This window comes from Ictalurus furcatus, chromosome 25 (genome assembly GCF_023375685.1).
Source record: "Ictalurus furcatus strain D&B chromosome 25, Billie_1.0, whole genome shotgun sequence".
NCBI lineage: Eukaryota > Metazoa > Chordata > Actinopteri > Siluriformes > Ictaluridae > Ictalurus > Ictalurus furcatus.
In genome coordinates, this window is record NC_071279.1 from 19,155,308 (window position 1) to 19,172,027 (window position 16,720).

The following is a 16,720-nucleotide window of genomic DNA, read 5'->3' on the forward strand; positions in this document are numbered from 1 at the left end:
CTGGCCCCAAACTCGGGATCAGGATCAGATATCGGACCGGGGTTTGACCCGTTTCATATCTGATCCACTCTCTGATGCTCTGATATCGTTATTATTTGTAAAACATGGATTAATTAACTAACTGCACGTTCTCGTGTAGCAGATGATATGTCAGAGATATCAACACACGGCTGAGCACAACAGTTGTTCATAGTGTCACAAGCTTTATTAATCACTAAACACCAACGCGTGACTCATTCACACTTCAGTGGGTGGCAACGACGCCTTTTCCTCCATTTCAGAATGAAAGGAGTGTCTTTACTAAGTGTGTTGTTAATATTTACATAAATACAAATGAGCTTTTATAGCTTATACGGCCATATAGAGCACTGTCTGCACAAGCATGAATACAAAACTCTGTGTGTGTGTGTGTGTGTGTGACCGTACAGGCACATCCTATGCACCCCAGGGTTATGGAGTCGAGTCGAAGCTTTACAGCTTGGAGCATTGCCCCGAGAAACCTCAGGACAAGAAGAAGAAGAGCTCGAGCCTGGCCACACTGAAGCGGCGCTTCATTAAGCGGCGCAAGGCGAGCCGCTCGGCCGATCACGCACGCCACATGAGGGATCTGCTCTCGGGCTGGGACGTACGCGACGTCGCCGCCCTGGTGGAGGAGTATGAGGGCACGGCCGCGCTCAAGGAGCTCAGCATGCAGGCGTGTCTGGCCCGCCCCGAGGCCCGCACCCTGCCCCGGGACCTGGCCTCTCTTTACCAGCACAAATACTGCACAGACGTGGAGCTGATCTTCCAGGACACGCGCTTCACCGCTCACCGAGCCGTCCTGGCCGCACGCTGCCCCTTCTTCAGGACTCTGCTGTCCTCATCGCCGGGATACAGCACCCAGCTGCTCCTGGACGTGGGCACGGCGGGGATGGATGCCTCCATGTTCTCGGCGCTGCTGCGTTACCTGTACACGGGCGAGTTGGGTGCCGAAGACGCCCGCCTGCACAACGTGGACGTCTTAGTGCGGCTCAGTGAGGAGTTCGGGACGCCCAGCTCTCTGGAGACGGACATGCGCGAGCTGCGGCAGAGAATGTGCTACTACGACTCCGTGCTCTGCTTCTCGTCCGACTCCGAGCCGGACGAACCTTTCGGAGTGGACCCGAGCGGAGAGGAGGAGGAACTGAAGGCCCATAAGGCCGTCCTAGCGGCGCGCTCGCCGTTCTTCCGGAACCTGCTGCAGCGGCGCGTGCGCGCGGCCGAAGAGGAGACGGTGCCAGCGCGCATCGTCCTGAACGAGTCCATCATCCCGCGGAAGTATGCCGGCGTGGTGCTGCACTGCATGTACACGGACGCGGTGGAGCTGGAGCGCGTGGTGCGGAGCAGCCCCTCGGCCGGGAGTCTGGGTGAAGCTCAGGCTTTAGCTGCCGGGAAGGGAAGCATGAGCAGAGCCGAGGAAGCCATGGAGCTGTACCACATCGCCCTGTTCCTCGAGTTCAGCATGCTGGCACAGGGTGAGTGTGCACCATTACATTTACATCAGAGAAGAACACAGTCATGTTATCCTTATTATCCACTCTTCATTATCGCTCTGGTACACGCTCCCAATCCTAGACCACTTCACCTTCACTACGTATCCTCACTACATAGTGCTTCACCTTCACTTCATATCCTCACTACATAGTGCTTCACCTTCACTTCATATCCTCACTACATAGTGCTTCACCTTCACTTCATATCCTCACTACATAGTGCTTCACCTTCACTTCATATCCTCACTACATAGTGCTTCACCTTCACTACGTATCCTCACTACATAGTGCTTCACCTTCACTTCATATCCTCACTACATAGTGCTTCACCTTCACTTCATATCCTCACTACATAGTGCTTCACCTTCACTTCATATCCTCACTACATAGTGCTTCACCTTCACTATGTATCCTCACTACATAGTGCTTCACCTTCACTATGTATCCTCACTACATAGTGCTTCACCTTCACTTCATATCCTCACTACATAGTGCTTCACCTTCACTTCATATCCTCACTACATAGTGCTTCACCTTCACTTCATATCCTCACTACATAGTGCTTCACCTTCACTACGTATCCTCACTACATAGTGCTTCACCTTCACTACGTATCCTCACTACATAGTGCTTCACCTTCACTACGTATCCTCACTACATAGTGCTTCACCTTCACTACGTATCCTCACTACATAGTGCTTCACCTTCACTACGTATCCTCACTACATAGTGCTTCACCTTCACTTCATATCCTCACTACATAGTGCTTCACCTTCACTTCATATCCTCACTACATAGTGCTTCACCTTCACTTCATATCCTCACTACATAGTGCTTAATGTTCATCAGGTACTGTATTCCTCCATCTGCTCTAGAACACTGAAAGCACTCTCCTCCTGTTCTCCTCTCCTCCTCCTCCTCCTCTCCTCCTCCTGTTCTCTTCCACTCCTCCTGTTCTCCTCCTCTCCTCCTCCTCCTCTCCTCCTCCTGTTCTCTTCACTCCTCCTGTTCTCCTCCTCTCCTCCTCCTCTCCTCCTGTTCTCCTCCTCCTCCTCTCCTCCTGTTCTCCTCCTCTCCTCCTGTTCTCCTCCTCTCCTCCTGTTCTCCTCCTCCTCCTCATCTCCTCCTCCTCATCTCCTCCAGTTTTCCTCCTCTCCTCCTGTTTTCCTCCTCTCCTCCTGTTCTCCTCCTCTCCTCCTGTTCTCCTCCTCTCCTCCTGTTCTCCTCCTCCTCCTCATCTCCTCCAGTTTTCCTCCTCTCCTCCTGTTTTCCTCCTCTCCTCCTGTTCTCCTCCTCTCCTCCTGTTCTCCTCCTCCTCCTCATCTCCTCCAGTTTTCCTCCTCTCCTCCTGTTTTCCTCCTCTCCTCCTGTTCTCCTCCTCCTCTCCTCCTGTTCTCGTCCTCCTCTCCTCTTCTCCTCCTCCTCTCCTCTTCCTCTCCTTCTCCTCCTACTTTTCCTCTCCTCCTTCTCCTCCTCCTTTTCCTCTCCTCCTCTTCTCCTCCTCCTTCTCCTGCTCCTCCTCCTCGTTTCTCCTCTTCTCCTCCTTTCTCCTCCTCCTCTCCATTTCTTAATCTGTTTGTGGAGATGAGAGTAGAGTTTCCTCCTCCTCCTGCTGACAGACAAACCGTTATACCTGCTGGGATTAATGAGCGTCTGTAGTTGTGTTCTCGTCTGCAGGACTAAATTCACACGTGAGTGTTTGACTGAAACACACCCAAACCCCCGAGTGTGAAACGTCATCGATCAGCCCCAAAAACCAACCTGCTCCTCGCTCCCCTGCTTCATTACATTTTTCCCCCTTTCCCAGTGTTATTGATTGTTCCATGATAAGAAATTGATTCTGCGTCCCACATCAGTGATTTCACAAAATGGAGTCATTTCTTTCAGCAGTCGCTGGAGCTCTTTTTTCCTGCGTGTGCACACCTTCATTCTGCTTAAGCTACACATGATCGCATTAAACACTCGCAGAGATGAATCTTTTAGCACTCGGATCCTCACAACACACAATTACCACCCGCTTTCATTTTACACCGTGTTTAAAACTAAACCAAACACACAACAGCAGCTAGTCACGTTCCCAAGAACCTCCTACAGACGAATTACCTCGGACCGACACTGGAGACTCCTTCCATAAACGTTACTTAAACATCCTGACGATTACACACGGCGGATTTTATTCCGTTTATGGTCAGCAGAGCGTCTCAATACAAACGAGCTGTTGCTATAGAAACGATAACTACGTATTAATAGGAATTTTGGAGCTGAGCTGCACTACTGTCGGAGCTGCTGTTATAGAAAACTAATCAACCAATCAGAATACAGAATTCAGCAGTGCTACGGGATAAAGGAAAACGCGCAAAGGTTACTTCATTCGTTCTGGATTGTGATTGGTCAGAAGGTGTTGATTAGTTTTCTGTACGGATAAAAAGTACCACATGTCCTTCTTTAACAAATATAACCGTGTGAATGGTTGGAAAGTCGCTGTGGTGTAAGAGGAATAAAACACTCGGGGTTGTGCTGTCAGGGGAAGATAATTGTCGTCGGCATGGTAACAGTAACTCCAGTTCATTGCTGATTATTTTACTAGAACTGCAGCACACACACACGGTGTTATGTACTCCTGTACTGTTTCTATGGAAACGATAACGGTGAACAACGAGCGCTTTAATATGAACATCCAGAGATTCGTGTAGTGTGTATTAGAAGAGTGTGTGTGTGTGTGTGTGTGTGCGTGTGCGCACACTGTAGTCTGATTTTTATGTCCCTGTCTCTGCTTGTTGTTGTTCCTCTGAGCAGCAGGCAGCAGAGCGGTTATTTCTGGTCATGGCACACACACACACACACACACACACACACACACACACACGGGTCCAAACAGAGCGCCACCTGCTGCCTGTCAATAATATTCATGCTGTTATTTATCAGGACTGGGATTTTTTTCTCAGCAGTGACATGTTACTGGAGGTGTGTGTGTGTGTGTGTGTGTGTGTGTGTGTGTGTTTAAACAGGAAGGTCGAATAGATAAGAGAAGGAAATGAGTGTTGGGAGAGTCCACTAAGTGGCACTGACATGCTGATGGTATCATCCTCTTGTTAGAAGTGGGTTAGTGGAGATTAAGATCTTCTGCGCTGGACATACAGACGACCTTGGCTTCAGTGATTAGTGTTTACTTGTGCTGCCCCGTCCTGTAGAGCTGCCGTGTGTGTGTGTGTGTGTTGCTCAGGTGCCCCAGCGCTCTGTCAGTGAAGTGACATGTTCATTAGTCTCCAGCTGTCAGTGCTGCAGCTCGGTGTTCACACTCAGGAACTCTGGGAAAACCTTCAACTCCCTGCTCGCTCTCTGCTTTATTTCAGTAATAAGAAGAAGAATAGTAATAGTCCTTTTTTTTAAAAATGTTTTTAATAATCACAAATGAAATGGTACCGAATGGGTTCTGTCGATTTGACATATTTAAATAAATAATGAATTAAACCTTAAACTTGTTTGCCTTGGTGGGCATTAAAGAAGAGTATCATCAAACTCGGTTGTGGACGGTTTGTTAGCTAAACTGTGTATGGTGATGTGTATCGTAGAAAGTATCGTGATGTGTGTTTGTCATATCGCCCCGCCCTAATAAGAATCATTTAAAAAGCAGCTAAAAGTTTTTCCCAGTGTGAAGAACAACACAGAAACAAACAAATAAATAAATAAGTAACGTCATGAAACATACAGTAGTCAAGCAGGACATTAATAACAGTGACAGGAATAAAGGAATTAACACACCTGCTCCCCATTCACACCTGAGACCTTGTAACACTGACAAGTCACATGACACCGAGGAGGGAAAATGGCTAATTGGGCCCAATTTGGACATTTTCCCTTAGGGGTGTACTCACTTTTGTTGCCAGCGGTTTAGACATTAATGGCTGTGTGTTGAGTTATTTTGAGGGGACAGCAAATTTACACTGTTCCACAAGCTGTACACTCACTACTTTACATTGCAGCAAAGTGTCATTTCTTCAGTGCTGTCACAGGAAAAGATATCATCAAATATTTACACAAATGTGAGGGGTGCACTCACTTTTGTGAGATACTGTATGTAGTACAATTACACCAGATGATATCAGTATGATTTTACATGTTGGTTAATATTTAGATATTAAATCTGTGAGTAAAATTTGTTGTGTGTGTGTGTGTGTGTGTGTGTGTGTGTGTGTGTGTGTGCAGGCTGTGAGGACATCGTGGTGGAGAGCATCTCTCTGGACTCGGTGGTTCCGATCCTGAAGTGGAGCTCCCAGCCGTACGGGTCTAAGTGGGTCCATCGTCAGGCCCTGCACTTCCTGTGTGAGGAGTTCAGTCACGTGATGACGTCAGACGTCCTGTACGAACTGAACAAGGAGTACCTGCTGGGGGCCATCCAGTCTGATTACCTGCAGGTGAGGACCGCCCACACCGTCTGACCAATCAGCATCCGCCGTTCAGGAAAACTAATAACATACTAGTTACAGTAACTTTTACAGGATCCGTACACTTACAGTATAACAACTGAACAGGGTTTCTTACAGACGCTTTAATTTCACTTTCTTTCTTTATCTATCTATCTATCTATCTATCTATCTATTTATTGATTGATTTTAACAGATACATAAAGCTTTAATATAATTCCATTTCAGCATGGTCTCTCTCACTCTGTCTCTCTCTCTCTCACTCTGTCTCTCTCTGTCTCTCGCTCTCTTTCTCTCTCTCTGTCTCTCTCTCTCTTTCTGTCTCTCTCACACTCTCTCTGTCTCTCACACACTCTGTCTCTCTCACACACTCTGTCTCTCTCACACACTCTGTCTATCTCTAACACACTCTGTCTCTCTCACACACTCTGTCTATCTCTAACACACTCTGTCTGTCTCACACTCTCTCTCACACTCTCTCTGTCACTCACACACTCTATCTCTCACACACTCTGTCTCTCTCACACTCTCTGTCTCTCACACACACTCCATCTCTCACACACTCTGTCTCTCTCACACACTCTCTATCTCGAACACACTCTGTCTCTCTCATACTCTCTCTCACGCTCTCTCTGTCTCTCTCACACTCTCTGTCTCTCTCACACTCTCTGTCTCTCTCACACACTCTGTCTCTCTCACACTCTCTGTCTCTCTCACACTCTCTGTCTCTCTCACACTCTCTGTCTCTCTCACACACTCTGTCTCTCTCACACACTCTCTGTATCTATCCCACTGTCTCTCTCTCTCTCTCTCTCTCTCTCTCTCTGTCTTTCACTTTCTCTGTCTCTCTCCCTGTTGCTCTCTCACACTCCCTCTCTCTCCCTCCTCCTCCTGGCCAGTGAAAGCACCGGTATTGATTTTTCTCGCTTGCTAAATTGAATTTTATAATATACTGCCATTATTATCAGGAGATCTGGGGGAATACGGGGCGGGGGTTGTGTGTGGGGGGTAGCTCCTTAATTCTCAGGCTGCTCCTGTTTTATTTCATCGCGTTCGCAAATCGATTCAAGAGCGTGATTCAGCGCAGTAAACTCCGGTGCTGCTTTGACCTTGACCCCGACCTTCCTGAGGCAGCCATGTGTCCGAGTCGACACGTGGACCTGACCTCTGTGTGGAAGCCCCGCTTCCTTTCCCCGACTCCATCCCGCGTTACTAATCTCTCGTCTCGAGTAAATTCGGATTAAAAGAGACGAGTGGCAGCTTGTCTGTATCCTCCAGCAGAGAGATGGAGGGAAGCGTAAATAAGAGTGGACCGTGCTACAGATCTGGAGTTGCCATGGCAGCGCACACCTTGAGAGGGCTTCTTTTGATAGTGTGTAGGAGGTTCTTCACCACCTCGGTGCTGGAGTTCATTCTGATGTGAAGGTGTTTGTCTCCGCCTCCTACAGGCCAGCGAGCAGGATGTCCTGAAGTACGTGGTGAAGTGGGGAGAACACCAGCTCATCCGAAGGATGGCCGATCGAGGTGACCGCAACACACACACACACACACACACACACTCACACACACTGTACGTGCTGAGATCTAATCTCTGTATCATATCTGTAATGTGTGTGTGTGTGTGTGTGTGTGTGTGTGTGTCAGAGCCCAACCTGCTGAGCGGCACGGCCCACAGTGTGAATAAGCGCGGCGTGAAGAGGCGTGATCTGGACCTGGAGGAGCTGAAGGAGATCCTGTCCCCTCTGCTGCCCTGCGTGCGCACCGAACACATCCTGCCCACCAACAGCGAGGTCCTCTCCGACACGGTGAGTGGGACGGCGTGACTGATCATGTCTGCTGCGTGTTCATCTCACACACACACACTCACGTGTGTAAGACTTCCTTCTCTTCATGTCAACACTCGTGCGTGTGTGTTCCTAATAGCTGAAGCGAGGTCTGATCAGCACGCCTCCGGCAGACATGATCCCCACGGTGGAGGGAGGAAAAGCCAACGCCTGGCTGAGGCAGAAGAGCGCTGGCATCTACGTACGACCCCGCCTCTTCACTCCGTACGTGGACGAGGCCAAGGTACACCAAACACCTCAAATCACACGTCAGAGAGAGAGAGAGGGAATCTCACATAGGAGTTCAAACTGCGCGCGCGTGTGTGTGTGTGTGTGTGTGTGTTAGGCCGTCCTGGACGAGATGATGGTGGAGCAGACGGACTTGGTGAGGCTGCGCATGGTGCGCATGTCCAACGTTCCCGACACTCTTTACATGGTCAATAACGCCGTACCCCAGTGCTGTCACATGATCAACCACCAGCAAATGGCTGGCAGCCAGACGGCCCCGCCCTCAGTGGTGGCCAATGAGATACCAGGTGGGTGGAGCTCATGTGTACCGCTTTCCATTTAGAACCATCCAGAATCAAGACCAAAGCAACGAGTACAAAGCCCTCAACATCATGCTTTCATTTCTTTATTATTCTCCTCTTCTGACAATCAGATTATTCTCTCTCTCTCTCTCTCTCTGTCTTTCAGTCTCTCTCGGTCTCTCTTTCTCGGTCTCTTTCTCTTGGTTTCTCTCGGTTTTCTCTCTCTCTCTCGGTCTCGCTTTCTATCGGTCTCTCTTTCTCACAGTCTCTCTTTCTCTCTGTCTCGCTCTCTCTTTCTTTCAGTCTTTCTCTCTCCCTTTCTCGATGTCATTCTGTATGTTTAGGAATTCCCTTGTAAGGAAATCCAGCACGGTCCATCATTACAGTTTAACTATTAAAAGAATAAAGTTAATGTCTATTTTTTTGTTAACAATTAAAGAAAATATAACTTTAATTATAAAAAATAATAATAATAATACAATCTGCGGAGAGTCACGTGTTAAACATTATCCTGCCCCGGCTTTAGGCGTGAAAGAAGCCTGACTGCACGGTGACTGGCAGGAGTTACATAGTGAGACTGAAATCCCACGCCTGTCCACCCAGTTTACTAGCAGTTAGCGATCTGCTTAGTTAATGTTAGCCATATTAAGCTAGAAGGAATGGCAGGAAGACATAGGGGCGTTTCCACATTTGCATAATTATGCATATTCATAAATCCTAGCATCCTGGGATAAATGTGTAGAGATGTTCCTAGGGCATTTCTGTCTTTATTATTTTTGTATTCATGTGTCTGAATTGAATAATTTTATTGGTATTAAGTACATAAATAAATAAAAAATTAACATTTCTCAGTGACCCTAATGTGTATATTATTATTATTATTACTATTATTATGATTATTATGATTATTATTATTATTATTTAGATGTATATAGAAGATGGGGAGGATTTCCTTGTGCATTTGTTTATTATTCCTGGTTGTGGATTTAGTGTGAAGAGTTTTTTCCACCCAGTAGTGTGTGTGTGTGTGTGTGTGTGTGTGTGTGTGTGTGTGTGTAGCAGTGTTGTGGGTTGTGTGTGTGGGAGGAAGAACAGCCCTGGTTCCTTGGTGAGCTTGCTCGTGATGGTGGGTAGTAAATTCATCATCAATCTGACCTCGCCAAGTTCTCACATCTCAGGAGGTTGAGCCGAGCTTCAGGGTCAGAACACTTTCTTTATAAACTCCTTCCCTGGACTAGATGATCTGTTTTAAACCTGTTCCAGGCGTCGGTGGGTTTCCTCGAGACCGACCCCGTCCAGCCGTCTCTTCTGTCTGCTTCTGCCCAGTGGTTTCATGTCCTTTTATTACTTCCATTTCATCCTCATTTCTACTCTCTATTTAGTGTGGTGTAAGTGGTCGTGCTCGTACCTGAGCAGAACTTCAGCTGTTTAAATCTGACGGGTGACCGGACAAACTTTTATCAGAACGCACTGTTCTGATACTCAGTAATACACTTGGGAATTGAGTCTGCATTCGATATTTATTTATTTATTTATTTACTCCCCAGATTTCTTAGGGTTTGTAAAAATGAAACTCACAAGCCCCCCCCCCGCCCCCTACACATCATTACAGATACATGATACTTGAAACGCCATAGCAGTGGTTGCGTGCTCATTTTGCCGGACCTGTGTGTGTGTGTTTGTGTCAGTTCCCAGGCTAGCAGTGGTGAAGGAGATGATTCGGCGGCTGCACGAGCTGCGGCACACGGAGCAGGTACAGCGGGCGTACGCCCTGAACTGCGGTGAGGGAGCGACGGTCAGTTACGAGCTGCAGATCCGAGTGCTCAGGGAGTTCAGCCTGCCTGATGGAGCTGCAGAACTGCTTCAGGTAACACACCTCAGTCAGGGATGTGACCATGAGGAAATTCGGGCTTTGGGCTTTCCCCCCACACCTGTGGTGTGCGTGTTTTACTTTCACTTTTGAATTAGTAGCAAATTTGGGGGCAATTGCTTGAATGGTTCATTATTATTCTTAATGAAAAACACAACAATAAGAAAACAGTACAATGACAAACTCGCTTATATTAAACCAAATCTTCCGCCATCGTCAGTCGGCTCGCCTCGCTCGTCCTGACGGGCGGCTCGCCTCGCTCTCATCTCGTGATAAATGAAATCCGACACCGGGTAACACCGGCACCACAGCAAGCCTAGCTCAGACCTGTTGCACAGTGGGAGACACAAACCCTCTAAATCACTGCACATGTCTTTATAGTGTTTCCTGCTCTGACTCGCCCCCTAGTGGACAGAACCTTTAATGCCTGTTAGTGATGCAGCTTTGTTCTGCATTCTCTCTCCCTCTCTCTCTCTCTCTCTCTCTCTCTCTCTCTCTCTCTCTCACTCTCAGAACCCGCACAAGTTCTTCCCTGACGAGCGTTTCGGAGATGAGAGCCCAGTGCTGGCCCTGCGTCCATCCGCTCGCTGTCGGGTTAACAGCACTCCGGCTGTGGAGAGCATGTTCACAGACCTGCAGACCGTAATGGGCCTCCATCCGCCCCTGCCTCCTCCACCGCCGCCGTACCACCCCCCCACCACACAGCAGATCCGGAGTGGCTGGAGGCCCCGCGTGCCCACCCAGCAGCCCTCACGCTCCTTATCCTACCCATGTAATCACTCGCTGCTACACACACAGGCCTCCTCCAAAATGGCCAGCCCCATTTATTCAGTCACGGGGGTCAAGGCCGTACCTCCGGACTGTACCAACCAGCAGGGGAGGGTCCTCAACCCCAACAAGAAAGGGGTGAGTACAAAGAGTTTGTTAGGAGCTACCTGTAAACTAGGGGAGTGCTGTGCTTCAGATCATTTATAAAGCTGCTGAGCAGAGCTTGTTGTCATAGTGACAAATCTGACTCCGCCCCCTTTTGCACTTAATGGAATAAGATTGTTGATTATTTTACTATAGCAGCACACACACACACACACACACACACACACACACACATAAAGAATATAATAATATAAGTAATTTAAAAAAGTAACTCTTCTTTCTTGTGTTGATTCAGAACATGGAGCCGGTCATCAACGAGTTCATGCCGGACATCGCCATGGGCGTGTCGGCCATGAGTCTGAAGGACCGCCGCCTTCCTGAGGTCACCATGGAGGTGGAAGGTCGCGACCCCCGCCCTTTGGTCTCCACGGTTCCGCCCGTCTCTCAGTGTTTCTCCAGCCGCCACCCGCACTCATCACGCAAGCGGCACGCGGCCGAGCCCAAACCCGACGCGCCGCAGCACACACACTTCCCCGACCTGTACGAACTCTACACGCACGGCCGCACCGACTCCGCGCACAGGCTCCACCTCGCCCTGGGAGCTCAGGCCAACCAGAGAGCGCCTCCTAAAGGAGAGACGGACCTGACCTGCGGCCTGAGCCCCGACACGGAACCGTACGATGAGTGGAACCCGAGCCGAAGACTCGCCGGCGCCGGCGCGTCGGGGACGGGAGAAGAGGGAGGAGGGATCGGGGCTCGAGAGCGCAGGTCGCCTAACAAACACGAATACCTGTACAGGAAGTCGGCACTATGACCCTGGAGAGAGACTCGAGAAGGCTTTAAGGCACAAAATTTCAGATTTAATGCTGGGGTTTGATTACAGGGCGGGGAAATATGATGAATATATATATCTTGTCCACGTTTTATTTTCAATATTTAAACGCCCTCGATAAGGGCGCTGAAGCTAAAACTCACTTGGGTTACTGACAATCAGCGTAGAATCGAGTCCCCGAGCCCGAGAGCCGTCACCGTGCGCTCCCGTTACGCTCGTTTTCCTCCGCCTGCGAGTCCAACACACTCTGAGCTGAGAGAAGGAGAGAGAGAGAGAAATATATACTCACACAGACGTATTATGCATTTATCTTTGCTTAGGAATAAACCGTGAAATAAAAACGTCCAGGCAATAAGTCACCTCATCCAAACATCACATAAACACGAGGTTCATTAACCACGCGCCGGGTTGAACTACCAGCACTGCGTTCAGCACTAAAGCGGGAACTAGCTTTCACTTCCCATCATAACCCTGAAATGTAGAATTGCTCGTCTTTTCATCTAGAAGTCCGTGTTTACGGATGGCTAGTTCGACAGACACGCTAACCTTCACACGCTTTAACATCGCTGCTACGCGTTACCGCTCAAAAATATGCAAAAAAACACTCCAGACGATTCGACTGACGCGTGAATCCGGAACAGCGTCGGTGTTTTGCGCTCGCTGATATTGATGACGTTCTGGAAGCTCCGCCCCCTTCCCCTTCCCCTCGTCTCACATCGGTAGCTTAATCCGCTCGCGCGCTTGTTTTATTTCATTAACTGGAATCTCTGCGTGCGTTCCGCTTCACTAACGTCGTGGTTTTTCCTTCGTGATATTTCTTTTTACATCCTGTTGTTAGGATTATGCAAATTAGCACTGGGCATCGTGACAGAACTGTATCACGATACATCCCCAGGTGTTTCTGCGACACGCCGAAGTTGCGCCGCATTTAAAAATAAACCTTTTTAAAAATGAGTTCGAGGATACTTCTATTTAATACGTACGAAAATACACGAGGTTATTCGTCATGATATCCCGGAGAAATGTACCGCGGCGTATCGTATCGTATCGTATCGTATCGCCCGGCTCAAACTCTAAACACATCTAATACGTTAAAATGATGACGAATCACTATGTGGAAACACACGTTAGTGTTCTTCTTTCTTTCAGCCCCTCAGTTTGAGAGCCGCTGCTCGGGTGTCAGTTACACGGCGTTAATCATCGACGGATTTCTTAGCGTTTTTGTTTATCTGGTGAATTACGGCGGTTTAAAATAAAGCACTCGAGAGCGCGAATAACGCGGAACGTTTCCGATCTTAAACACCCGAGCACGTGTGGAGTTTAAAAACAGTGAAAAGTCCCGGTTGTCACGGTTTTCGAGCTGCACGCACCTGGCCGCGTTCCTCCACGCTCCGGCGTTCTCACTTCACAACAGTCCACTCTTTCATCTTCTGCCTCTTCCTTTTCTATACGTATACACACCTTACACTCATCCTCCAGTACATCTGCGTTTCATCATCATCATCAGTCCTGGATGAGAACTCGTATCTGTTTATCGTTTTGTTTAGTTTTGAATTCGCCTTTTTGATGACCTCACACGCGAACCCACCTTCATCCTGCGTCGAAGCCGGAGATCTCACATGCTGCGTCGAGTAACCTCGATGAACACCACTATAGCAGCCTGAACTTCAGTCGCCTCAGATTCCTCTCTTCCTATCCTTTCTGAGAATAACAAAAGGATAATCTCTCTGATGCAGTCGCTGATGCGTGATATATGCAGCTTTACACTGTTTATTTCATGTTTCATGGTACTGTAACGTTACGCTCACCTGTGCAAGCTGGAATCAGGGATCTGTCTCGTCTCGTCTCCTCGTCTCGCTCGTAAGGAAGGCTCTCCTCCTCTCCTCCTCTCCTCTCCTCTCCTCTCCTCCTCTCCCCTCGTCTCGTCTAGCCCAGTCCGCTGCCGAGTGCAGTGCTTTCTGCCTTTCCGTTAAAAAGAAAGAAGTCAGTGTTTTATTAGTAGGGCCTGCGTCATTTTGTTTTTATTATTTATTTTTAAGCGCAGACTCGTAATGCTGCAAGGCCTGGACGCTAGGACGCTAGGACGCTACACCTCTACCTCTGTTTTACCTGTCCCCGCTTCTGTGTTGTGGAACTCGGATCGTTTCAGAACTCGTCAATCAGCCTTATTTTTTTAAACCTATAATCTCCGGAATCGTCTTTACACCTGCATCAGGTGAGTAATGAGGGTTCAGTGATGCTGCCCGGACCTTACCATTCACACCGTTAATCTAAACCGGAGTTGACGCGAACGAGCGACACGTGGGGTTTTCTACGTACGTGCCTGACACCGAGCCGCCGCCGCCGCCGCCGCCGCCGCTTCAGAGACGCAAGACAAGACGTTTGAAAGAAATTTTCTCATTTCTATGCAAATTAGCTGTGAGGCCGTAGAGAAGCGGCGCACCCGAGCGATTGGCCGGAACCGTACGGAACAGCGCGCGCGGTCCGACGCGTCGTCGGTTCCCTTATTAGTTCTGCAAAAACGCTAGAAGGACTTGGCGCCGTACACCACCGCGTATTACGGAGAACAATAAGGTTTGGAAGAAAGGGAGCAGCGGGTTATGGAGGGTGACTCGGGTCAAAGGTTACGTCGGTAGTAGCTAGCTAGCTGACTAGCGTGAATTCGAGGATGTAACGTAACGTAAATCAAACAGGTACGGAGAAGACGACTCGCCGTATACCAAAAGCGATTCACTTTCTGCAGGTGAGTCGATTCCGAGTCGATTCACCTCCTCGTTAGAGTTCACTGGGACGATTCAGAGAGAGATTTACTCGTTTATTCGATCATTTCAGAAAGATTTCGCTGTGTGAATCTGAGCACTAAACACGGGTGTACTCTCACGTGACCGAACGTGCTGCGAGGAATTGTTAAGGGCTTGCCTTCGCAACAATAAGGATAGAAATCTTGTGTGTGTGTGTCTTTCTAATTTACTTTTCATTCTTTACTCCTCTCTCTGTTCCCTCGTTCTTTTTATCCTTCCATTTTCTCTATCCTTTCTTTCTTCGTCTCTCTCGTTTCTCTTTTTATCCCTTCATCTCTTTTTCAGCCGTTCCCCCACCCTGTTGTCACTCTTCCTTTTCAACCATCCGCTCTTCTTCTTCTTCTCGTTTTTCCATCCTCTTTTACTTTCCGATCTTTCGTCTTGTCCTCTCAGTACACACGCGTTTTATCTTTTTTACTTTCTATTTCCTTTCTCTTTCCTCGTCGTGCTTTCCATCCTTCAGTCTACTTTTCTTTCGGTTCGTTTCATCATTTTTCCTTCCTCTCGTCTCCTTAATCCCCTCCGTCCGTCTTTTTACCTCTCGCACGTGATCATTTCCCCCCTTCTTCTTCTCCCTACTCGATTTCAACCTCTGTTTTTCCGTCCTGTCTGTTTTCCTCTCCTCTGTTTTTCAGTTTCATTTATTCCTGTCTCTCCTTACTCTACATCCTTTTATCTCTCATTCCTGTCCGTTCTTCCTTCCTTTTCCTTTTCTCTCTATCCATCTTTCCCCATCTGTTCCATGCTGATGTGTGTGTGAGATACGAGCTGATGATATCATCTCGTGCACACAGACACCGCTCAGTCCTGTTACAGCTCTGTGTGTGTGTGTGTGTGTGTGTGTGTGTGTGTGTGTGTGTGTGTGTGTGTGTGTGAGAGAGAGAGAGAGAGGGACTACATTACAGTCAGAACAGACCTGCAGGGGTCTGGTGATTGAGGTTTAAACCCAGGCTGGTCATTAGCTGATAAATGAATCCTGCACTACATTTCAGAGTAACTCCTCCGCGTCTCTCAGAGTGTGTACCGTGTTCTCCGAGTTCTGTTGCCCGACCCGGGTCCGGACGGGTCTGTCTGCACGGCTGGGTTAAGCGTCGGTCAGTGAGAGGGAAATAAACGCACGTTCCGGTGTAATCGCTGATCTCCGCGTGCTTTAGCCTGCTTTAGCTTTTCTCTCTGATGATATCCGAGTGCCTTCATGCCCGAGGCCGGGCGTGTCCTCCTCCTCCTCTTCCTCCTCCTCCTCCTCCTCCTCCTCTCTGTCTTATGCAAGCCATTTCTACAAGCCTGCGTCTCTCTGTAGGCCCGTAGCCCAGGCTCTCGTCTACACAGAGGCTCATTTTGTTTCCTTTTCTTTCTTTCTTGTTTAGCTTTTTGTTTTCTTTTCATTTATTCAAAGAATATTTTTCAAGATTTTTGGTACCTTTGAAGAGAAGCCTTGTAGTTCTGACGTGTGAAAAAGTGTAAAGATTTATATATAAATATCTATAGAAGACGTGATTCGGTGTATATACACACGCATATAAATATATATATATATATATATATACACCAGGAGCAAAGCTTTTCTTTTACATTCTTGTACGGACTTCTCGAGAGAAGTGTCTATTTTTCTACTCTTCTCTGCGCCGGGGTGTAACGGAGATCTTCTCTCTGCAGTTAGATGGAAATAAACGGCTTTGACACAAACGCCTCGTCTCCGTTCATCTCTCTTCTTCATCGCGTGGCGCCGACGGCGAAACACAGTCTGTACTTTCTCTGAAACACCGTCATGTTTATTATTACGTTCTGTTCCCTTCTCATCCTTCCATCTTTTTTTAATAATAATAATCAGGGAAGGGGCGGGGCTACGAGCCATCTCAGTTTGTGATGTCACTACATGGAGTAAAACTCCACAGATGTTGACAGAGCCAAGATGGAGGCCGGCGTGGTAACTGGGAAGCCTGTGTGCTAAGCTATACGGCTAACTCGTCAGCTAGTGCCGAACTGATAGCAGTTGCTATGGTAACAGGTATGTGTTAAAAATTATACATATGTGTAGATAGAAAGTAGTTTAGCT

At 48.2% G+C, this 16,720-nt stretch overlaps 1 protein-coding gene across 3 annotated transcripts in view; it reads left to right on the forward strand.

The window, feature by feature from the left end:
• The window catches only part of btbd7 (BTB (POZ) domain containing 7), a 33,959-nt gene extending 17,271 nt beyond the window's left edge, over positions 1-16,688 (forward strand). For all 3 annotated transcript variants that reach the window (XM_053614933.1, XM_053614934.1, XM_053614935.1), the window contains exons 3-11: positions 429-1,493; positions 5,718-5,926; positions 7,384-7,459; positions 7,580-7,740; positions 7,859-8,002; positions 8,105-8,294; positions 9,977-10,155; positions 10,672-11,064; positions 11,327-16,688. In XM_053614933.1, coding sequence (XP_053470908.1) covers positions 429-1,493; positions 5,718-5,926; positions 7,384-7,459; positions 7,580-7,740; positions 7,859-8,002; positions 8,105-8,294; positions 9,977-10,155; positions 10,672-11,064; positions 11,327-11,845 — 2,936 coding nt within the window. In that variant the 3' untranslated portion in view covers positions 11,846-16,688. The remainder of the gene's footprint in view (positions 1-428; positions 1,494-5,717; positions 5,927-7,383; positions 7,460-7,579; positions 7,741-7,858; positions 8,003-8,104; positions 8,295-9,976; positions 10,156-10,671; positions 11,065-11,326) is intronic.
• Positions 16,689-16,720: the final 32 nt, after the last annotated feature.